Source organism: Lagopus leucura, unplaced genomic scaffold, assembly GCF_019238085.1.
Source record: "Lagopus leucura isolate 7727_CA_CO unplaced genomic scaffold, USGS_WTPT01 Super-Scaffold_100009, whole genome shotgun sequence".
Classification (NCBI taxonomy): domain Eukaryota; kingdom Metazoa; phylum Chordata; class Aves; order Galliformes; family Phasianidae; genus Lagopus; species Lagopus leucura.
In genome coordinates, this window is record NW_024962266.1 from 23,380,439 (window position 1) to 23,404,789 (window position 24,351).

Sequence of the window (24,351 nt, forward strand, 5' to 3'; positions counted from 1 at the left end):
GAGGACTGGAACACCTCCCCTATGAGGACAGGCCGAGGGAGCTGGGCTTGTTCAGCCTGGAGAAAAGAAGGCTGCGGGGTGACCTCATTACAGCCTTTCAATACCTAAAGGGAGCCTACAGAGGGGAGGGGAATCAACTCTTTGAAAGGGTTGATACGTGTAGGATGAGGCGAAATGGTTTTAAGTTGAGGGAGGGGAGATTTAGGTTGGACATCAGGGGGAAATTCTTTACCCAGAGAGTGGTGAGGTACTGGAACAGGCTGCCCAGGGAGGTTGTGGATGCCCCATCCTTGGAGGTGTTCAAGGCCAGGTTGGATGGGGCCTTGGGCAGCCTGGTTTAGCATTTAACGTGGAGGTTGGTGGCCCTGGATGTGGCAGGGGGGTTGGAGATTCATGATCCTTGAGGTCCCTTCCAACCCTGGCCATTCTGTGATTCTGTGAAACAAGTGCACTATTGTAAGGCGCTAGATACACTTCAGCTCTACTTTAAAGAGCTCTTTATATTTAAATAATATTAAAAAAACATGTATTTGCTTGGAAATAAAGAATTAAAAAGGTATTCCCTAAATATTGTAAGGTTCACACAACAGATACTCTGCTGCTATGTTGTCTACCCCTAGGGAGGAGCATGAGTATCTCTATTTCAGAGATGTTGTGCAGAAGTACAGCTGAAGTTACACATTTATGCTCAAGTGGAGCAGTGCCAAAGAACACGCCTCGCATTTAACAGGAGATTTACTATTGTTCACAGCTCCAGGGGAATGCATTCCACATTCTTGGAGCAGCCGGCAGGAAAGCTGTGTGCTGTTTTGATGAGTTACCCTTACAAGGCGACTGGTGCCAACGAGTGCGATTTTCACCTCGCACCCTGGATGCTTTTTCACATGCTAGTCACAGAGACCCGGGCACTTGGATCTGACTGGGCAACCCAAGCGGTCAAGCAAACCGAGGCACGGGGACAAACACAACAGCAAAAGGAAAACTGACAGAAGATCAGCCTCCACGACCCTTTTCCCCCCACACAAGCACCAGAGCATCACGCTCTTCCCACACAGCCCTCCCTCGCAGCTCGCCTTCTGCTCCCCGAGGCTCACGGGGAGCCCCACTGCACACACTCACAAATTCAAGCTCCCTGTCTCTCTCTGCGCTCCGCCTTCCCGCGCTCCTCATAGCGCCCCGCCCGCCCCGCGACGCCACGCCGCAGCCGTTGGCGGCTTTCCCGCCTTCTCCCCACCCCATCAAGCGACGCGCGGGCCCGCTGCGCGCGCAAGCCCCGCCCCTCTCCCCGCCCCGCCCCCGGGGCAGTGTGGCTGCTGGCCCCGCCCCCGCCCTGCGTGCCCCGCCCCCTTCCCTCCTGGCCGCCGCCGTGTCTCTCCCTGCTCCCCTCACCGCACGGGCGGTGCGCGCGGCGGTGCCGGTTCGGTGCCTAAGATGGCGTCTATCATGGAGGGCCCGCTGAGCAAATGGACCAATGTAATGAAGGGCTGGCAGTACCGCTGGTTCGTGCTGGACTACAACGCCGGGCTCCTCTCCTACTACACGGTGAGGGGCAGCGGCGGGCCGGGCGGGCGGGGAGCCGGGAGCCCGGCTGAGGCGCAGGGTGGGGGCGGGGAGGGGACGCGGGGCGGTGTGAGCGCTCGGGCGGCCAATGGGGAAGGAGGAGGCGGCGGGCACGGCCAATGGGGAAGGAAGAAGCGACGGGCGCGGCCAATGGGGTGGCGCTGCGGGGAGATTTATCGGTGGGGGCGAGCGGCAGTGTTATTGTTGGCGGCCGGCGCGGGGGTGGGGGCGGCCCTGGGCGGGAGCGGCCGTTGAGGGGCGTTCCGTGGCGGCCTATGGAGGCTCCTTCAAAGCCGTGCGCCGGGGTGCTCTGGCATAGCTGCGGTACCGCCGTGTGCCCAGTTCGCTGCCTCAGCAGCAGGGCGCTTCCAGTCAGTTCGACGTTGACTTTATGTTTCCGTCCAGGACTTTCCATATTTGAACGTGAAGTGTTTGGAACAGCAGTGACAGAATGCATTTCTTGCCTCTTTTTCTGTGCTGACTGCTGGCTTGGGCAGCTTCTTACGTAAAAATGGCATTGTTACAAATACTTTCACAGTATGACTAAGTGTAAAACTTCTGCTCCCGAAATCTGAGTTTCCGGATCTGCTCGGGCAGAGCTTAGCTTCCCAGCAGCACGAGTTGATAACTCAGCATAAACCAGTTGTAAAACCTAAAGCAGCATTAATACAAAACTTTACCTGCATCTGGGATATGGTGGAGAAATAAAGGTGCCTTTATAGCTTTTTAATGGCTGTCCATATGTCAGCTGTTTGAGATGAATCACTGAGTGAAGGTCCAAGGTGCAAAGCCTTTTTACGCTCAGCTGCAGAAATGGAAGCACTTACTGACGGCTGGTGAATGATAATTCTGGTTACTGCAGCCACTTTCTGTGGTCTTCACCAGTTTAATGAATGCCAGCCCTGAAATCTCCTTACTTCCGATGGTTAGCTATCCCTACGTGCACGTTACACTTCAATATATCCTAGCATGTACTCTGTTATTATAATGACTTTTAGTTCTCATATGAAAACATTCCTTTTCTCTGCCCTAAAAGTTGTACTTGGGATCAGAAGATCAAACCGCATTCCCTGCTTTGTGCCATGGAGTCTGGCAGTTAACTGTTCCTACGGAATGCTTTCTGTATCTGTCTGCAGAGTACTTCAGTTTAGACTGGTAGTTTCCAAGATTGCGTTGAATGAACAATAATTAGGAATAATAATTAGGAATGTTAGGAGTTCGGGAGCTTTGTGTAGGAAATGGATGTTTGGAGATTTTTGCCTGTGTTTCTGTGTATGTGTGCTTGTATTTTGAAATAAAAGCTTACCTGTGTGATGAAGTACATGCAGCTGAGCACTGTTTGCTCTGAGCCAGTTTCGGCCTGAAGCAATACAGTCTGTGTGTATAGATGCAGCTGCATGATTCTAGCCTGAAACTGGCCCTTCCTGATGTGCATAATGCATGGGTGGGGTATGTTGAGATTGTTTCCACCGGGCTGCATAGGTGTGCACCTGGAAACGACTTGGCTGACAGCTTACCGTTGACTCATCTACTTTTACTTTCTTGTCACCTCTTACAGACTCCTTAGCCCGTTTCAGTCCAAAAATTTGTGCACGCAGGTGCAAGAGGCAGCTGGCCTTTGGCAGGGGAGCTGTGGAAAGCTGCAAGCTGTTTATGTCTGATGCAGCTGAACTTTTCACTAGTGAGAGGTACAAAAGAGTAGATCTGTTCCTAGGCGTGTCCTCATGTGGTTGTATTTCATCTTCTTGCGTAATAGCGTAGAATAGTCTGCAGAAGAGTCCCCTTCATGTGCAATGAGCATTTAAAGAGAGCTACTGCAGTATTGCACCTAAATTAGTATGCCTTTTCTTTTGCTAGCTGGAGTAAGTTATTAACCTAAATATGTTTTGAATACGTACACGAGGAACAAATTAATTCAATTATATTCACAATTCTGACGTGATAAAAGATTTCAAGGAGTAAGGCAAAAGTTCTTACATCAAGTTCGCTCTTTTCTGCTTTCTTTTTCTGTAGTTTGCAGTTTGTGTTTGTACATTTCTCAACAATTCTCATCCTCAGTTTTGCTTATAATTGTGTTTGTGTGAATTTATTTATGAGTGATATATTCCAGAGAGTATGACCTGGACTCGCCATCCAAGTATTGATCATCTTTACATGGTTTTGCTCAGATAAATGATTTGTCTACTAGCAGTAAATGGTTGTTTTGGTTTTGTTTTCATTTTAAGGAGCAAAATATGAAATAAATGACTGTTTCCCGTTTTGGATCAGTTTGGCCAGTGGTTTGACAGATTGTTTTATTCCTTTAACGTTCTTCGATTTGTGAATCCACTGTTTCTCTTAGAGATGCAGCAAATGCAAGGCTACTGAAGCACTGCGTTTTTTCAGAATGTAGCTGGAGGCACTGGCAATATTTAAAAGAAATGCCTCCAAATAGATCATCTGTGTTGTCACCGGAGTTGTAAAGTTGTTCCTTAAGCTGGAATACAGCTGAGAAACAACTTTCTGCTGATTTGTTTTTTCAGTTGAGTTCATTCTGTAGTCTTCTTTCTGCATGTCAGTGTGAAAACGTGTTGGCTTTGTACTGGCAGAGAATGTGAAGACAAAGGAATCGCTATAGAGGAAAAGGGAGGTGAAAGAAATTTGCTTTTTGTTGTGTTTTCTGATAACAGTGCTGTCTTAAATAGGCAACCCTAGCTGTGATTGCCCTTGGGGATCCTGTAGAAATAATCCAGAGAGCCCCTTGAGGTTGAAAGTCTGATTTAAAATTCTTGTTTCGTTTGTATTCTGTAAATAAAGATTTTAATTGTATGGAAAGCTGAGTTGGCGTAGCTGTGCGAACAGCGCTGACAGCAAGGCCAGGATGCAGGGAGGGCAGCTCCTTAAAGCACTTTAGTACTTCATAGCTATTTGAGGTATTGCTGGAACTGCTGCAGACTTTACAGCTGCCATGAGTAGAGACTGAGGGTTGAAAGAAAAAAATACCCTGTTTGACAGCTTGGTAGTGTACATTTTTGGAAGCAAATTGGGTAACCTCCAATCATTTTGTAGTTCTCCTACCAATAAGTTCCTAATCCATAGATTTGAATGCTTAGATATTCTGTTGTTGCTGTTAGTTGTTCCATCAAAATACTTTTTAAAAACACGTGCTTAAACCATTTCAGGAGCAAAATCTGTGTGAAAGCAGTTGGTAGGAGGAAGCAGTTGTGATGTTGCAACGGCATTTTTCTTCTTAGGCTTTTAAGAGATTTCTGCTGCTTGGCAACTTAGTTACTGTGCTGCCTTGAAGAACTGATTGTGGAGCGTAGGATCCAGATGTTAAGGAGGAGAGCTCAGATTTTGCCACGGTTTTGTGAATCTTTCTTTGATGGTAAACTGAAAACAAATCTCATTAACTTGATTTCAAATGATGCCTCTGAAGCTGGAGCCATAGCTCAGTGCCCCGATATTAAGAGACTTTCAGTTGAATGTGTTTTCCTGCTTTTTCCAAATACAGTTTCTCAGTCAACAGCTTTGTGCAAAAATCTGAGGAAAGTAGAAAAAAAATCTGCTTTTGTACAGACATTTTTTGAGGTCTCTGCTTTCCATTCTGAGCTGATGTGATGAAGTTTCTGCAATAATTTGGTCTGTCACGTGCACTGCAAACAGCTCTGAATCTAAAAAGCAGACAAAGCTGTAAGCAAACTACATGTAATAAGAAGATGGTTTTGAATTTACAGATGTGATACAAGTCTTAAGGTGGCTGTTAATTACTCAACACTAGATTGAATTCTTTACCTAGTTTTAACTATGTGTTTCAAAGGTATTTATGCCATAAATTTTTACAGGATTATAATTTACAGAATGGACTCCTCATAACAAACAAAACACATACCAATTTGTCATCCTTATCCTGTGTTCCGATGCATCTGTTTTCCTACTTGGATATCTAGCATACAGTGCTCTTCTAAAAGACACAGATATGGCTTTGCCTTGCATATCCTTTAAAGCACTCTTTTCATAAAGAGAAAATTATCCATAAGGAATTTGATAGACACTGTATAGCTCTATAAAGTGAGAATATTCCTGGGAGTTCATATATATTTAAACTTGGAAATATTTTTTCATAATATGTAATAACTCTGCCTGTGTAAGTTTTGTGCCCTACAGGATGGGGGTGTGGGAAAAGGAGAAGCAGGTATTTCCATCTGCTGGTCTTAGGTGTGTGGTAACACTTCTCTTCCTGGGGGTTTGAAGGTGGGGAGATAAATCACCCATTTGAGGGTGATAAATCAATCCGTTGCCATAATTCTGCCTGTAATGTAAGACCCTTTACTGTTACACGGATTTTAGTATCATCAGAAATGTGGTCTTTCAGAAATCTGTTGTTTCTCAGATAGCTAGGGTTTCATGATTGGCGCTGGAGTTTCCTCCTGGGGAGTATATTCATGCAAAGAGTTGAGCAGTACTTATTTCCTGGAAACAAAGAGAGGTGATTTGTGCGTGGCACCACATGACTTGCTTTCAGTAATGCTTCATTAATACTGTTCTCTTCAGTATTTAGACAATGTGTCTGGTTTCAGTTCTCCCAATACTTGATCATCACCTTGTGCTGCATGTCTGTGGTGTTTCTCATCTGCTGTTAATATATTATGCCTGCTCAGATTTGTTTAACAGCATCTGATGGGGTCATTTTGTATTGGCACTCAGAACTGCATGTCACCTACCCTCCCAAAGTCAGCTGTGTTGTCTGCTCCGCTGATGTGATAAGTGGAGCTGGGTGCTCATGCAGGTTCTGAACCAAGATGGGATGGTTTGGTGAAGCAGTAGCGTGCAAGTCACGTGCTAATTGGGGTTCTGAAGATTCTACTTACACAAAGTACTAAAAGCAGTTCAATACTAAAGTTTTCCAGCTGATAGAAGGCAACTTTTCTTCTGGTGTTCGTTGTCATCTTCAGCTGCCTACATGTTCCTTTCAAAAAGCAAACTGTAATATGTGCTTAATTTCTAAGTCAGTTGTCACAGCCTTTATGTCAGTGCAAATTAATATATGCTTGTGTTCTGTCAGGTGAGAAATGTGTTGGTTTAATGTAACTGAGACTCTAGACACTTAAGAAGTACCATGCTTCTTAGAAGTTTTTGCTTCTACGTGTTATTTAGGGGTGGCTGAGCTTTTGGTTGCTGCTTTATGGTTGTATCCACAAAAGTGAAAGCATTAGGCGCAGCAGCAGCCTGTAGTTGGTTTTCATTTCAGAGTATGCTGTGAGATGAGTTGAGATCTCAAGCAACTTTGGGGTGTCTTTGCCACTGTTCCAGTAAATTTTACCTGACCCAGAATGGTTGAAGTAGCACTCTGTAAGCACCGCCAACCCCAGCTGTTGCTGTTAGGTGTCACTGCTGCCTCTGTGCTTGGGGAGGCCCTCCTTTGAGAGGGTGAGCTAGAGGAATGGTCTGGGGGCTGTGTGTTGGGGTCTTTGATTTGTGACATTTTGGCTTGAATAATGAGTGTTGCCTTAGCATTTGACAAGAACAATAGCTGTTATACAAGTGGTCCTGTACACGTAGTTAAACTGCAAAAAACAGTGTTTATATATAGACCTTGTTTCACATTCCTCCTCCCTGAAGGGAAATAAGTGATGTTATTGCTCATCTGTGTACTTACCTTAGAGATTTCTCTGGCAGCACCGTGTCAAGAACGTACTTGTTCAAGAGCCTGTGCCTGAGAGTTTTGGGGGCAGACAGCAGTGGGATTTCATATTGAAATCTTCCCATGCAAGAGCTGAAACGCAAATAAAATAGTTCTAAAGATGTGAACGGGGATTGAAGGCCTTAGGGAGGGCTGGGTTGGGATCTTAACTTTGTTTCAGTTCTGTTTGTTTTTAAATAGACCCAGGCAATATTTTCATTTCTTGAAGAAGACATAGCTTGCATGAAGTGCGGTATGTCAGGTCAGTTCTGTACTTGATCAAACTTCACTGTGTGAATGTCAAAAAGAAACTGATGAAGGACAGATTTTTTTTCTTGCAGATCCATACAGTCTCTGTGCAGTAACATCGTCTATCTTTGTTTGTGTTTATGAATTTATATTTGAGCTGCAGCTGAGATTTATCTCTTGTTGCCTTCTGCTTGTAACCTATTCAAGTCTGTTATCATCAAAATCAGTACACAGCATATGGAAATTTAACTGGAAATGTCAATTTAACTCGTTTTAAAACTGATGACTGAAAAAAAGATAGCTGCGTGTTAAAACTTATATATAATAAGAAAGGAAAAAGTGATTTTTTTAACACCTATTCCTCGAGCCTATTCTGCTGTTTGAGGTTTTGTTCAGTGCAATGGAACCATTCTTCAGAACAGTCACAGGATGCTTTATTTATTTAGGAATTGTTGATCAAGCATAGGGCGTGTTGAAAATCCGTGCCTAATGTTCTCCCTTTCAACCAAAAGGTAAAACTTCCAGCTTAAGGGGTAGCTGTCCAAGTTTTATTTTTTGTAAAAACCTCCTGGGAGCAGAGAAGGGAACAAATACAGAAAATCAACTGATCTATGTTTTGAAGTCCTCTTCTGCAGCTATGAGTAAAAGATCTCCTTCTGAGAGTGCGCGGCGCAGGCAGTGAGGACAGCTGCATGCTTCAGTTCGGATACTAGAGGGAGAGGTGCTTCATTCCTTCAGAGTGAATTAGATTTGCTGCTTCACTGTAATCATGCGAGCCAATTAAAGCTGTGTCTGAAGATGGGGAGATGGTCAGTATATGGGTCCACACAGAACCTGTGATTTATCTTGTGAATCTCTGCAGACTAAAGAACATTACACGCTATAAAGTTTAAATTCGATTTCCACTCCATTAAAGTGTGATGTACAACAAACGTAAAGGCTTTTATAGCACCTTCTGTGGTTGAGTTTCTAATCAATCTGTGCAAAGAAAGTCAGGGTTGTTAGGATTCTGCCCTCTGTTGCACCAGGGATTGCTGACATCATCCTCGCTCTCAGCTGCTTCCAGAACCTGAGCAGGACCAAACCTGGTGGCACCAGGCGAGGTGCCTGCCTGCACTGCCAGCTGCCCGGATTGCTTCTCCTCTTTGCTTCTGCTCATTTGGAGGTGCATCCTCAGCCTGGGTAGTATTTTCTTGCTGAGCTCATGCCAGTATTTCTCCTGGAATCCACTAGAGGGAGCAGGAAGCTCTCGGTAGTGTTCTCCCATTTCAGGCGTTCACTCCTGGCAGTGAGCATAAAAAGCCGTGCGTGTAAATGTACTCTAATGAATTGTATCCCTAGTAACAAAACTTTTCCTTCATTTGAAGTTCTGACTAATGTGGGGCAAAAGAAGGCGATAGCAGTGCCTTCTACTGGGATATAAGCACTATGGAGCGATAGAAGATGGCAAAGAAACATTAGCTCACTCCTTCCATCAACCAGTGACAGCTCAAGAGGACTGCAGTCTCAGGGACACGCTGCTCCCTCGGCTGCTAACCCCTAAATGAGGATGAGGAGGGGTGAGCTTAGCCTTCACCCCTTCCAGTCACTCAGGTGCATTGCGTACACCCGAGCTCCCTGGGTTGGCCATGCCTTCTCACCTTGTGCTCAGCCATTGGTTCAGGCCATGACCTGGCAATTTCCATGCATCACTGTATTCTAAATTACCTTTAGTGAATAGGACTTGCTGTGACTGCTCCGTGATTTCCACGAAAGAAATAGCTGGAATATAGCTATAATGGAGCTATATCTCTCAAACGTGTGGCAGTGAAAAGTATTTTATTGCTATGAAGGCTGATAGTTCTGGTTCCTGTCTTTTTTTCCCCACTAAGATCAATCTGATTTTGTTGTCTAGTAGCATCAGTGAAAATAGAGCTGGTCAAAGTTACAGCCATATATTGTCCAGAAAGAAGTGTTCAGATACTGTTGGAAAGAAGAGAATGTTTCAGAAGGTGTCAGCAAGAGAACTTGTTCATGTGACTGCAGAGGTAGCAATGTTTCCATGACCTGAATTAATGCAGTTTGGCTATCAGGGTGGTAACAGAAAGGGGCTGTATTGGGCCTGAATGCCTTTGTAGCTAAGGCTGCAGTGGCATGCAATATATCAAAGAAAAAACTGAAGGGGAAGTAACTGAAAAACAAGATGTTTTGTGTCTATAAGAAGGCAAAATATTTAGGACTCCTCATAATGTTTCCTTTTTCTTCCCTTATCTTAAAGGATTAGTGTGTATGTTACTTAAGCTTGCCAACGTTGCCCAGTAACATTTAAAATATTGGTGGAAAGTTGCTGACAAACTGTGTCAGTGGTAGGAATAGCTGGAAGTTTAGAACAGTTCCAAGCTAGAAGTGGGTTGGATATCTATAAGTAGATGCCTCAAACAGAGACAGTAAGGAAGAGGTTCAGTAATTTACATGTTTAGGCCCTGGTTGTAGATGAAGGAATCCTGTTTTCTGATCCCGAATCTGATCACTTAAATGGCTATAAACAACTTTTCTAACTCTTGGAATAAAAGCAGGATGTGATATCTAGGAAATAGTCAGAAACTTGTCTGAATATGACATTTATGTCTCTATATAAAGGATGATAAATACAGAAATCTTTCTGACAGAAATACAATTTGATTTGTACAAGGGCGGGAAAGGAGGAAGATGTAAATCAGTACGCTGCCAATTTCAATATTCCCTAATAAATGACTTTCTTCTCATCTTCCTACTTCCTATAAAGGTGTGTCTGCATCTTCTAAGTATTTCTTCAAGATACCTACAGAACTTTTTTGAAGCATGATACTGTATTCTTATGTCTGGAAGCAGAACTTCTTCATGCTGTGGCACTGTGTTCTCTTTCGTGTCAGAACCAATCTATTTTGTACATAAGATGCTCAATCAGTCAGTAAAACATTATACCAAATTTCCTTTTTTTGTTTCTTGGTTGTCTTGAACAACTTTCTCCTTGCAATTCTTACCAAATTTGTTAATTCAGTGTTCTGATTTTTCTTTCTTTCAGTCAAAAGACAAAATGATGAGAGGATCACGCCGAGGATGTGTTAGGCTGAGAGTGAGTATGATTTTCTTTAGTACTTAATGTCTCACTGTGGATAATATGGTCTGGGGGAGAGAACTGCAGGGAGACTTTTGAGGTTTTGCTCTGTTGCTGACTCTGCAAAGCACTGAAGTAGTGAAAGTATTTAAAGAAAGAAAACATAAGAGGTCAAATGACATGCTAGGCTAATTGCATTCTGTTATTGGACTTGATGATCCTTATGGCTCCCTTCCAACTCGGGTTATTCTGTGATATTGTATAAAAGCATTATGTGCTTAATACGTTGTCTAAAAAGCATCATAGGATGAAGTACTATGGGTTAACAATAAAATGTTGCAATGAAGTTGCTTTTTGCAGTTCTCATTTCATGTGAGTATAAATATATGTAGATACAAGTTCTACACCTACAGAAGTTATTGCAAAAAACTGCTTTCTTTCTGTTCTTCTGGTTTTCCTTTATTCTCTTCCTGTGTCCTTCGTTCTGCCAGTTCAGATGCTGTAACCCCACCACCTGACTGTGCTTCATTCTGGGTACTTGTGTAGTAGTGCCACACAGCCAGTTGTCTGTACAGAAGGAAGGCAAAGTACTGGAGTTCATGAAAGGGAAGGACAGAAATTTTAAAAATGTCTGCTGAGGGAGGATAAAAACTGGGGAAACAGAGGTAGCAAGTAGGAAAGCTGAGTGTTCCTTGTCCTGGCTTGGGACATTCTGTGCCTTGAAGTGACACTACTGAAGTGAGCTGGGAATGCTGGGATGGCTCAAACGTGAGCTTGGTTTCTGCTTTCAGAAACTCCTCTTTTGCTATGTTTCTTCCCCATTTCTCAGAGAATCTCTGGCTCCAGTATGCTTTGTTAGGAGCTGATCTAAACAGGATGGATAGGTCAGAAGGGTAATGGACATGAATGGGAGCATTTTGAGTCTTGGAGAGAAATATAGAGAAGGTGATCTGTGGCCTGACACAGAATCTGATGAATGTTGCAGTAGAGCTCTGCCTTTTTTAATTGCAGTTGTGCCTTCCTTCTGTTGTTAATGCTTTGTGATCTTCCTATGGGCCTATTAAAGGGGTCCCAACAGCCTTAGTTAGGCTCATACAGAGAATCCCTGTCCATCTGCATTTCAGATGATTTTATTGCACTTCTCGCTTTTTAGTGTATTGGTGTCATGATTATAACTCCTTTCAGGGTAATGCAAACTCAAACCACTTTTTGCAACATTACATTTCTAAAGATTTGTGAGATTGTTTTTTGCATTGTGTAGCAAAATTTAGTCTGAAAAACCACGTTTGCTTTAAAAGTGTTGTGAGCCTGTCAATGTGGAGGTTGGCATAAGCCTGTCAGTTTAGGAAGTATTAAAAGTGAACAATCTGTTCAACATTGCATTATTCATTTTTATTTGCATTTAAGATAAAAGAATCCTTCTCTCTTTCCCCATCTGCCATGTTCCCCACCCCAGATTACTCTTAGGAATTTTGTAAAGATTTGCTGACTCCTTTCTTGAGTTTATTTTGTGAGGGAGGAAGTGGTCTTTCTGCTTTTGTAACACAGCTCTTTTGGCAGATGACAATACCAGGACCTGAACAGATGGGCTGCTGCAATGTGAAATTCTATCAAAGAGATTTTCTGTTTAGAGTAATTGTTGATTTGTAATTGTAGGTGTGAACATAAACAAACATGTGATTTCTAAAATACTTCCTTTTTTTTTTTTCTGGAATGCATCCTTAAAAGCTTGTTCCTTGCCTTTTTTTGTTTAATGCCCGTGCTTCATAGGCTCTGAAACTTCACCTTCAAATTCTGTCTTTTTTTTATTGTCAAGGATTATTTAGGAAGGTCTGTTCATAGAAGAATCTATGGCATCTTTACAATGCTTAGATCCTGCCTAAGCTTTCTGTAAGCAAAATGCTTTTGGCTGATCACCGGTGCACTGCATGATTACCAGATAGTTCTCAAATACAAGGCATTTACTGCAAAAGTAATGCCTCCTATTTTATTGCCTCGGCCCATCAACGTGCCAGAGGCAGATGTTGGTGGTGTGGCAGCAGAGGTTGAGCATTCTTTCCAATATTCCATTCTGTTTTGTTGCCATGTGACAGATGGCAGTGGAGGGGCAGTCTGACAAAATGATGTCTGACATGGAAATGCACATGAAGCAAAGATGTGTCATTGAATTCCTCCATATGGAAACAGTGGCACTCGTTGACATTCATCAATGCTTGCTGAATGTTTATGGGGACCAAACAGTGGAAGTGAGCTCAGTGAGGCTGTGGGTGCTGCGTTTCAGCAGTGGCAATGTTTATGAGCAAGGCATGCAGGCTCTTGTTCATCACTGGCAAAAATGCAGGGCTGATGGCGGTGGCTATTGAAAAATAGTGTTTTGTAGCTGAGAATTTGCTCTATCAAACAATGTTATCGTGCTCTTTGTTGTAGTTTCTGTGGAAATAAATGGGAGAAATTACTTTTGGAGTGACCTGTGTGTAATGTGTGGTCATCTGGTTGTTATAATGCATTGTAAAGCATTCGGAATTACCCTGGCTAGGCTGTGCTTCTTGAGGTGCCTCTTGTTTAGTGATTGCAGAGCTGTCCTTGAAAAATGTGCTTTTGGAGAGCTTAAGTGGTGCACTAATGGTAGCAGAGGGGAAAATGTCTGGAGCTCTCCTTGCCTGCCGTATAGTGCTGAGGTACCCATGGTTGGTGCTGTTCTTGTGTAGGATCTGTTCCTTCCTTCCTCTGCCCTGTGATACCTGCAGCAAGCCCAGAAAACGTGTGGATGCCATCAGCCAGACATAGAGGAGCTGTGAGGAATGTGTGCAAATGGAATTGACAGAGATCCCCTTCCCTACAGCTGTACCAAACTGATTCTGATGTTTTGGCCAGCCCAGCGTTCACGTCCTCCTCTGTTGCTGACACTTGTTGGAGCTGACTCAAGTTGCTGGTGCTCTGTTACTTGTGGTGTACTTGCACAATATGGGCAGGATGTACCCTTTAAATACGTTCACCTGCCAGGGATGTCTTCCTGATCTGTGGGAGGGGGGAAGGATAAAACAGAATGTGACGCTGGATCTCTTGGAGAAGGAGGGAAGAAATTAAGTAAATCCTTTGGGGATCTTTGAGGTATCTTGAACTACATGTCATAATTTGTTTGGAGTTGATAGAGGCTTCAGTGTCTTCCTCCCCTGGGTGAAACTGTGCTATTTATTATGTATTTTTGGGGGGGAAATGGGTCAGGAATGGCAGAAGTGGATGGATTAGGAATTAGCTGAGCACAGGTCGCCTTTATCTCATCTTCACATTCCCTTCTGAGATGTCACCACCAATAGGAAGACAAAGCTAGCAGCCTTTGATGCATCCCATTGAGTTATTGTTGGTATTTACTCGGGGACTGAGAATTAGATCATGCAGTGTACCACTGACACAACATGATGGGACAAATGCATTTTGCTGGAATGATTTTTTTATAGACTGGTAGATGAAATTAGGTCAGGAGAGTAGAGTAGCAGCAAATTAGTATTTTCTAGACACGCAGAACACTTAAAAAATATTGCTCCCCACTTAAAATATAAGTTGAAATGTAGTAGAGAACAGTAGAATATTGTTTATTATAAAGATGCTGTAGGATAAAGCCACCATTGCAAAGGTGAAAGATTTGCATTATCATCCAGCAAATCACTAAGTTTTACAAATGTTTTTTAATTCTATATTCTAATTTAAGTGTTTTTTAATTCTGTATTCTATTAAAGAACCGACAACCTCGATTAAACAGGGAATCTGCTCTTTACAGTGCTGGGTGTGCTTACAGTTAGTCAAGGCTTTTTAAATTCCAGTGGTGTAGTGATAGAGTGTGTGCTGCTGATGTCACTGCTTGCCTTATCAGGATTTTGTTCTTTGTTTCACAGGGAGCTGTGATTGGTATAGACGATGAGGACGACAGCACCTTCACAATAACTGTTGATCAGAAAACCTTCCATTTTCAGGGTGAGCTGACAGAAGAGATTGTTGTTTTTTTCCTGTAATAGATTCCACTTGTATTTGATGGATGATTTTAAATGTTTGGCAACAGAACAGCGTAAATGAGCACGCTGAGAACATTCTGGATCCAGGGGTGCTGCAGGTTAGGCAGGGATTTACATCTGCAGTGGATACATGTATGCTAGAAAGAGACTGATTCTGGCAGGATTTGGAGATTTAAAATACAAAGAATAAATCACTCACTGGGAGAAAGTAATGGGCTTCTGATTATGGGTTTTGCTTACTGAACGTTTCTGATCTTCGTTATCAAGATGCAGTTATGCGTTTCTATATGAAGAGAATCAAGACTGGTCGGCAGGTTGCAATTTGTATCCAAATAGAACTTAATGCTCAATTATGAGGAGACTAGAGGCAACATTTGGTTTAAAGGTGGAGCTCTGCTTCAAGATTTACCAGCTTGCATTCATTTCATCTACATTTCTGTGTCTTGTCTGCCAGTCACCATTTCTCTGCTATTATCCTTTTATCCACATTTACTAACACCAATGCCATCTGCCACTGCTATGTTTCGTCATTGCATGCTATGGTTCACCGGTAGAAAGGGTAAGGTACTATTATTGTTATGTATTCCTTAAATGATTTTATCTGCAGCAGTAGAACAAAATACTGTGATGATATTGTCTGGATAACTTCTTTTTTTCCTGATGTTAGAATCCTAGGGAAGTCTGATTAAAATAATTTTCGGCTGATGTTTGTTAGTTCCTTTGCTTTTCCTCTTGTATGAATTAGCTGAAGAACTAAATTATTTTGCATAGAGCTGGAAACTAAATATCCAAGAGGCACATTAGCATGTAAGCAGCTATTAATTTTTTTAAACTGGAACAGTTCTGTAGTGTATATTGTACTGTACATATCTTTTAAATCAGTGCTTTGGAAATTATCGTTAATCCTTTTGTTTGTGTGAATATTTCTGATGATAAATATTTATTGTACACCATGTTGTCGCTGGAATCTGTATTCCTTGTGCTACAGTTCTTCCTAAATGCTGCTGCTGTACTCTGGCTTTTCACTGCATTAAGCCTCATAAACATGCCTTTATAATGCTGAGCTAACAGTAGTACTTAAATCTACTGTTCCCAAGGATAACTGATAAAATGCAAGGTAATTGCTAATGCAGTAATGGAATGCGGCACTCTGGCAGTCTTTCAGTACAGTGAAGTTAAATACTGCTGAATATTTGATAACTTGATAGTGGTAAATCTAGAAATCTCTCATCTGTAGTTACTAAGATAAACCCTTTGTAATATGTCTCTGACTTACAGTTATATTGTATGTACTGTATTCACTACTGGGGAGCTAAATGTCTTAGAAGATTGCTGGTATTTGGTATACAGTGTTGTATACCAGATACTGCTGTAAATAATACTGCTAAATTTTGACTAGTTTTGTCACATAACATCTCATGCTTTTAATCTCTATTTGTGTGCATTTTAAATCAAGTCAGCAATCATATATATGTTTTTTTTTAGTGTAAAGCTAAGGTCTTGTACAGTATTTTCTGTTAGCATATTATTAAACTAAAATCCCTGCCATCCAGCAAATTGTAATGATGCTAGCACAGTATTAAAATGTATGTCTGTAAAGTGAAAATGTGAAAATATAGGTAAGATACTAGTGCTGAGATATTTTGGTATACAGCATCCTCTGTGGAACTCTTGTCTGTAGTTCTTCTGGTCAGTGTAAATGTGTGCTGTATGCCTCATACCAAGTTTGTTTTGTTAAATTCACTCAGTATTATATAGGCTTCAGTTGTATGAATTGTAGATCACTGTCAGTTATGGATAATTATACAAATATTACAGAATGTATCCTGGGACTACAGAGGATGTAGAACAGACTCCCAGACACATGGAGTATTGCTAAGAATTTATTTCTATGATCTTTATTCATGATTCAAGTAGAACTTTTGTGTTGTGAAATAGTCACAGCTGTAAACGTATCCACCCTTTGTAGGAGAAGTCTTGTACAAGAGAAGAGAGTTTCAGAAACAGCAACTTTCAAAACATACAGTATCTTGCTTCTTATCACTTTTTTTTCACTCCCAAGCACAGACAGAGGTCCAAACAACATGGGGTCTAGTTGGGAAAACCTCAGAGCTTTAAAAATACCAAGATTTCAACTATCTGCTGACCTGTGTGTACGTTAAGAGTCCCACTGCAGGGGAACAATTTCTCTGAAAGGCTCTAGAGGAAAAATGTTTTTGTGTACTCATATACTTCTCATTACCAATTGGTGAAAATTTGGATCTTCTTTTGCCTCATTGAAATTTTGCTGATGGGCAGCGATAGATTTGAAGGAAGCAAAGGAAAAAAATTCCTACTGGATTTTGTATTTCTTAATTTCAGTTGCTTAAAATTGCACATCTGTCAAACACTCCAGAGCTCTAAGCAGTGAGATGAAGACTAATTAAGTCATTTAAAGCTGATGAGTTGTCACAGGGATGTTGTTTCCACGTGTGTGAAACTGAATTTATGAAGCACTAAACCTCCAGCATCTCCCACTAAGATTTGCCTCCTACTGGATCTTGGGAAATTCAATCTTTCCAGTGTGTAGTTTGCACTTTGTTGCTGCTTGAGACAGTCTCCCCCAGTTCTGCTTGCAGCCAGGCTTTTTAGTGGCCATGTTTATATTGAGAATTAGTAAAAGTTGAGAAGTTTTTATTATGAAGAAAGTGCAGGCTTTGAATGGTGACTGCAAAAATATCAAATAGCATCCATACACTGACTACCTGATTATAAAGGAAGGAATGGAATTGAATACATAAGGGCAATAAAACAAACAGCATATTTTGATTTTTACTGCCAGCGCAATTTTGGCTCTGCCATGCAAATTATTTCCCTATATTTGTTGTTCCACACTGCAGTATCTTTACCTGTTTACTCTATGAGGTTGTAAAGGAGGGGCAGAACATCTACAGAAATTTTAAAATGTATTTCAGAGTAATGTATTTCATCTCCTGATTGGTCCTTGTTTGAACATAATATATTACACAGTTCTGTGGCTTTATTTTAAGGCTTCCAAATGAGGTGGATCTCAAGGCATTCATTGCCTCATGGGTTTGTTCAGTTCACATGCATAAGTCTGTTCAAGTAGCTGAAGACATTTGGGATAACACTGTTACTTTAATGCACCTTCCTGTCAGGAAGCTCTTTCTTGACACTATATTTTTTCATGCTGCAATACATATCCCTGTTCTAAATGCTGCGCAACCTTCAGACGCTGTGAGTTTTTTTTCCCACTAAATATCTTGGTATAATCACCAAGTTATAAGCACTTCCAATCTGGAAAGTAAGCTCTTCTGTCCCTCTTATCACTGCTGCTCTTTCTGCTCACAGGGATGTTCATGACTTGAATCCAAGAGTTCAAGATAGTTTGCCAAGTGTGTTCTTGCCTTCTTGATGTTCAAATTGCTATCTAACCTGAACCAATCACAGCTTTTATTTGTATTGAATTACTTCACTAAGCATACATTATATTCAGAAACAAGAATTCAGATTTCTAAACTAAGCTCCTAAAAACTCAGCACACTTCCTTGGAAGGCAAACAAGTCATATCTGCACTGCTTTGTCTGTCTAATAAAGAATTGAAAGATGGGAGCGGTCCAGTGCATTGATCTGAGATGATTCTGCTTTAGCTTTTGTTTCTTCTTTCCTATTCCTGCCACAAAAGTAATCTGAGAGAGGAAGCAGGAATTTTGCTGTGCACCTGATTACCCATTATGTGAGTCCTGTCAGCTGATAAAGGTAGATTTATTTTTTTTTTCCTTCTTCCCCATCCTGACCCAATTTCTAGTTTATTTTGTGATGCATAATGCATAGCATCCCAGCTGAGAAAAGGGGGGGGATGTACACAGCAAAAGGTAGGGCTGTAAATGCAGGGAACTTTTGTTAATGTGTGATACAGCATTTACCAAGGATATCCCGGGGCCCACAAAGGCCTTAGCTGCTGAGCAGTGTCAGAATTTGGGATTGTATTTGTGTTAAGCTGCCAAAGTGTAGTGGCTTTAGATCTGTGTTTCAGTACTGCTTGGGGAAATGCTCAGTATTTATAGCTTCTTGTAAAATTTACCATTGTCCACCACAGAAACTTGCCCCTGTGGTGTAAGAAGGCAGTTCAGGCCATCAAATTACCCCATTTAAATGACACTTCATGAATTGCAGCCTTACCCCTGAAAGATCTTGACAGCTTTTTAAATTTTATCTGATACGGAAAAATGCCTGCCAAGGGATTTTGGAGTAAAATCTTCTTGTGTGCTGGTTTCCTCAGTGATTTTTGTGTCTGTTATGACTGCATCATTTATCCTGACCTACCATTTTTTCAGGGCTTTTTGGGGGTTCTGGTGATGCTGAAACAGCAAATCCCTCTCTGTTCTTTGCTTAACAGTGCTATTATAATTAAGAGGAAGTGCAGCTGTGTAAGGGCAAAAGTTCCAGACTTGTCTCTTCATACATTTACAGCAGAGCTGTGCTATCTGTCCTCCTTTGTTCTCATGATAGAATAGCTCTGCTTTCTGAACCTGACAAGGTCTGTGCTACACAGCATTCTGAGGCTGAAATAGTCCTCCTCTGTTGGCAGAACTGCAAAAATTCCCCTGAGAACCAGAAGTAGGTTTAGCTTTTGCTGTATGATTTTTCTGACATCCTCTCTACTCGCTCTGTTGTTTGGTTTTGTTTTTTTCTTACTAAATCCTTTAGTAACACTTTGGGAAGTCAGAACCTGTGACCAAAGTGCAGGGAGTGGTGCCTGGCTCTGCTTTTACTGTTCTGTGCCATTCCTTTTTGCACCCTCAGCATCCTGTATCACAGTTGTCTACTGTTGAAATCATTTTCTTATCATACTGTAAGTTTGCCATCCTTGATGGAGCTGCCTGCACTCATGGTGGAAAATTTTGAAATTTATGTGAAAATTAGCAGTAACAAAGGAGATAATACTTTGAATCAGTATCTGTATGTGTAACACATTGTTTTATTTATTGTTTTTATGTATTTGTTGGTTTTTACTTTTGGAACCAGTTGGAATCTATTATCTGAATTCAAGGTAGCAGCTGTTTTGAAAAGGAGCTTTGTGTGAGGAATGGGGGAGAGATAGTCAGGAAAGGTTTCGTAAGGGCACAGAGGTACTGAGAAATTCAACATTTTCTTCTATTTTAACAAGAAATTCCAGGTTTGCCACTTGGAATTGGCACTTCATGGTGAAAACATAGGTGCCTGCAGATTGTCTCACACTGCAAAATGCTTGATTAGTACATTACAGATTGTCTATGAATTCCCAGAGAGAGAACCAATAGCTTCCTGATCATAGACTGTCTTTGTCACAGAAGTTTCTGCCCGAGGCTGCGTTTATGCACTGATGATAGAGCTCCCTCAAAAAGAAAACCTGTAAATTTGATTCCAAATGACAGTGAAGCAATGAGGAAGTTGTAATGAGGTAACGGTGAAGCAGCACTTCAACTGATTTCTTAGGATCACAGATAAAGCTGCTTAATACGTTGCACACAGGAGACCATTTGGTGCTTTTTCTTTGGACAAGATTAGACTTTGTTTATAGTAACTGCATTGGAGTCTACAGTGGGTGGAGGGAGAACAAAAGGAGGGTTGGTTTCTATGAATGGATGGAGGATGGCATCAGGAGAATTAGGAGAAGGGGAAAGAATGATTGTGACAGCTCCAAAACCATGCAGAGGGAATAAGGCACTGAGATTGTGTTCAACCTCCTGATAGGTGTGGGAACTGTGTGTGTGTTAGAAGGATGCACATAAGCAGTGAAACGACAGTATTTTGGTATGTTTGTAAGTAACCCTGCTACATCTTGTGTCTTTCCATGGTTTAAAAGGCCCTCAGTGACTTTAAAAAGCTGCGTAGTTAACCACAGAACAGCCCTTTGACATTGGCTATGAAGTGTGACTTTTCCGCGTTATTGGGCACTATTGATAAAATCTCTATTGAGATTGGTGGTAAAAATCCTATTGATCTCAGTATAGGAAGAACCTCATGTTTGTCATCTGGGCATTTTTGTGTAAGGCTACTGCATTACTTCTGACCTTGGGTGAGAAAATACGGGATTTTTGTGTCAAAATCAGTGGAAGTTTTGTCTGAATTAAAGACTGCATAATTGACTCTATTGACTCTGGGTGTAATAGACTTTTTTTTTTTTTTCTTTTTCACTGAATTCTGCCTAGAAGTAGGTCACAGTGAATGAAAATAAAGTATGCATTTCTCTTGGAGACAGTATGGTGTATTTATAAATAACCTTGTGTTTTTATAACTACATCTTGAGGCTTTTTTTTTTTATTCTGATGCCCATGCAGACATGCCCAGGAAAACAAGGAGCACCAGCTTGGTGTTTTGTATTTTCAGTGTTCCAAGTACTGCTGTGCATGACCTAGAAATGCTGCTGGGAAGCACATATTGTGGAGAGTTGTCAAACTTGCTTATATCTAATCTTTAGATGCTATCAAGCTTAGGCCAGAAAAAAGTAATGCGTTACGTTGTACTTTAACATTTGGTTAAACACATACAACCTCTACACAACAAGGCAAATATAGGTACTCTAAATTGCAACATTTATTCTGTGTTTGGGAAATTATAAAGGCTGAAAGCGTTTCATGTGCCACCTTTTCCTCATAGTATAGATTTCTTTTTTAAACCCCTGTCATATCCTGCCTGGCAGTTTGGGAGATTCAGAGATATTAGAGCCTATTTTGGGCTTTGTGAAGCATCCTTTTTCTGAACGATAGAAAGCCCTCAGCAGAAGCCATAATTTTCATCTTTAGTGCTTTTAAGTGGAATCACAAGAAATACAGTTTGTACAAATCTTATTATCATCCTAAATCTCACTGCAGTGAGCTTGCATACTGGTTAAGCATGCTTCTCCTGCAGGTCACAAATAGGGCTGTGGTTGCTTTAAGGACCCAGTGGCTGTCTGTGACATGCCTGAGATGTTGCAATGAATTATGCAGGTAACTTTCCAAGGATGTGCTGCAGACTCAAAGGACTAAAAGGTTAAGCATAAGGGAACAAATTGTAATTTCTCTTCTAAGTTCTAGTTCTAATAGAAAAATGTAACAGGAGTTTAACTGGCACAATCATAGTAAATTTGCAGTGTTTCAGCATTCAGTGATTCCTGCCTCTTGCACACAGCAGTGAATGAATAGCTGTGTGGATTTAGCTGCTTCCATTAGCAGATGTTCACTGGCAGATTACAGTAAAAACTGAGGTAATGATGCTTGCATTTAAAATGGAGAATGGGGCGTCTGGTTTTGTTCTCTCTACTGCAGATAGTGCACATATTTTGGTGGGTAGCTGATGCCCAATACCATTTACATTTGGCTGACAGGGTAACTACTGCATTTACCCATTGGGCTAAGGCCACAGTGCATATTCATACAGTGATGTGGGCTCCTCTGTTTCATTGCTGCTTCCAATCAGTGTAATAGCATTTCAGTCACGTTTCAGCAGCTGAACACCTCTATGGCTTTTAAATGCCAAAGAGTTCCCATTTAGATATATTGTTCCTTGTTTGACTTTGTAACTGTCAGTCTAGCTAGAATCAGCTTAGGGAAAGTAACTCATGTCTCTCTCTTGTTCCCTCCCCTTCATCTCTTTGTCAGAGCTGTTGTGAAGAGGGACCAAACATTGTTCTTTCACGTTTAGAGATGCATAGACACTGGTGACATTCCCTGGTCCTGATACTAATTGCCTTATCCCAAATATGTTGGCAGAAAGAAATTCTGGAGTAAAATTTCCCAAAAGAACTGGAGCAGAGGGAAGTGGTACTAACTTTAAAATGGAGCCTGGTCAAAGCATGACAAAGGTCAGGCTGACTTCAGGGTGCTTGTGACAGCAACACTAAGGGATGGAGACTAAGGAGCAGGGGGAGTCTCCTGGCAGCTGAAGAAATCCTCCAGCATTTACTGGTGCAGAGCAAGTGCTACACAGTGTGCATCACAATCTTTTTAGCTGAAAAAATATTGGGAGTATTTTTATTTTTATTTTTTTCCAAAGCAAAATGGAATGAGTAGCCAGCTTTTCCTACAGATAGATGGATAACGATCTCTGACCATTGTGTGCAGATTTTTCCCATAAATTGTTTCTGAGTATGTTAGCTAATCTCTTTTTTGAATGTTCCCATTGATTTTTTTTCTTTTTTTTTTTCATCAGTGATCTTTTGGCAGCTGTTCAGTTCTAAATTGCTTTTACCATTAGAGAGCTTTTACTTGCACCTAATCTCACAGCAGCCATTTTGATGAGATTTAATGTAACTTCTCTTGCAGCTTGCTTTACTAAAATCTGTAACCTACTGCTTCTCCATGATTAATTTTTTTTTTAATGAATATAGAGGAGAGCTGGAAGGATCCCTTAATGGTGAGAAATGGTCTGAAAGTAAGGTCCTGATCAGAAAATGCGGACAGGGTTACAGTACTGTGTGTTTATGTGCAGTCAGCTGGCAATATTTCTGGATTTATATGACTGAGACGTTGTCTTAGTAGCAAGGCTGATGAGATTTGTGCTCTTTACCTACAGATTGATCATGCTATGCCATAATGTTGTCATTTCTCGTACATGAGGAAAAAAATATAGCTGCTTTTTTTTTTTTTCCTTCAGCTGAGCCGTGGCAAAAACAGCTGTAAGATGGGCTATTCAAGGAATAGAACCTCTGAAAGTTCTGTTTGTGTATAAGCATGGGAAAGAGTTCAGTTTTTGAGCTGGACTGAATAGTTGGTTTTTAGGTCTTCCTCGTTGCTGTAAGCCTTCTCTGTTCTGTGAGTACAGCACTTGATAGGCAAGTCTAAATGTGATAACCTTGATTAACGGACCACTGTGTATTGAGATTAGTGTTTAACTAATACAGTGACCTCCTTTGCTGGCAGCCTGGAAGGTCATAGGAAGTCTGCTGCAACACAGAGATTAATTCACTGGTCCACAGCTTAATTGTTCCTTTTTTCAGTTAAAATAGTCTTTGCAAAAAAGTATGAACACAGGATTGTTGTATCACTAATTTGTGAATTACGTACCAGTCTGGTCCAATGACTTGTGCCACGGTTGTCTAATAAGGTGTTCTTTAGGACCAGGAGACAGTTATGTGAAAAACACAAACAACAGTGAAGAAAGCAAGCCTGAGAATCCTTGCACTGCCACAGAGAACGTGCATTTGAAAATTTGGCAAAAGGCAGGCTAAAGGGTCTGCTCTTGCTAAGGAGAGCCAAAGAAGCCAATAACAATTGCAGTTAACATTGGAGGAAAATGTACCTGGTCCTGAAATGAGGGCTGAAGTGTAAGCTGTGCTAGGGAAGGAACAGGGTGTTTGTGTGCACGTGTGCTTAGGTAAAAAGAAATCTGCAGCTACCCTCTGCCAAAGGCAGGAGATGATTCTTCTGTGGATTTCGGATTTTCCTTCCCTCACCCCTTCTACTGGTCAATGAAATATGCTTTAAGCGAATGGATTTGAGAGAAAGTAATAAATATTTTTTTCAAAGGAATTTTTATTTTAGATATTTGGAAGACCTACGGTGGTATTGAGCACGGGTGGGTTTGGGCTGCAGAATTCTGAAGAACAAAAGCAATGGAAGCAGAAGGATGAGAACGGGGAGACTGAAAATAGCATTCTGAGGCTGGAGAGAATATTTCAGTATAATGGTTTAGGGGTATTTTTTCTAACCTTCATAACAAATAAGTCAGGAATCTTAGTTCTCGGCTGTATAATAGGTGCTAGCTCACTTCAGCTTCCCTTGCTTTTAGCAGACTTCCTGTTTCTTGTAAGCACCTCCATTTGAATGAGG

General features: G+C 41.4%; 1 protein-coding gene across 2 annotated transcripts in view; it reads left to right on the plus strand.

Moving 5' to 3' along the window:
• The first annotated feature begins 1,347 nt into the window (after window positions 1–1,347).
• The window catches only part of OSBPL9 (oxysterol binding protein like 9), a 58,518-nt gene continuing 35,514 nt past the window's right edge, over window positions 1,348–24,351 (plus strand). For both annotated transcript variants that reach the window (XM_042873314.1, XM_042873315.1), the window contains exons 1-3: window positions 1,348–1,542; window positions 10,515–10,565; window positions 14,441–14,519. In XM_042873314.1, coding sequence (XP_042729248.1) covers window positions 1,432–1,542; window positions 10,515–10,565; window positions 14,441–14,519 — 241 coding nt within the window. In that variant the 5' untranslated portion in view covers window positions 1,348–1,431. The remainder of the gene's footprint in view (window positions 1,543–10,514; window positions 10,566–14,440; window positions 14,520–24,351) is intronic.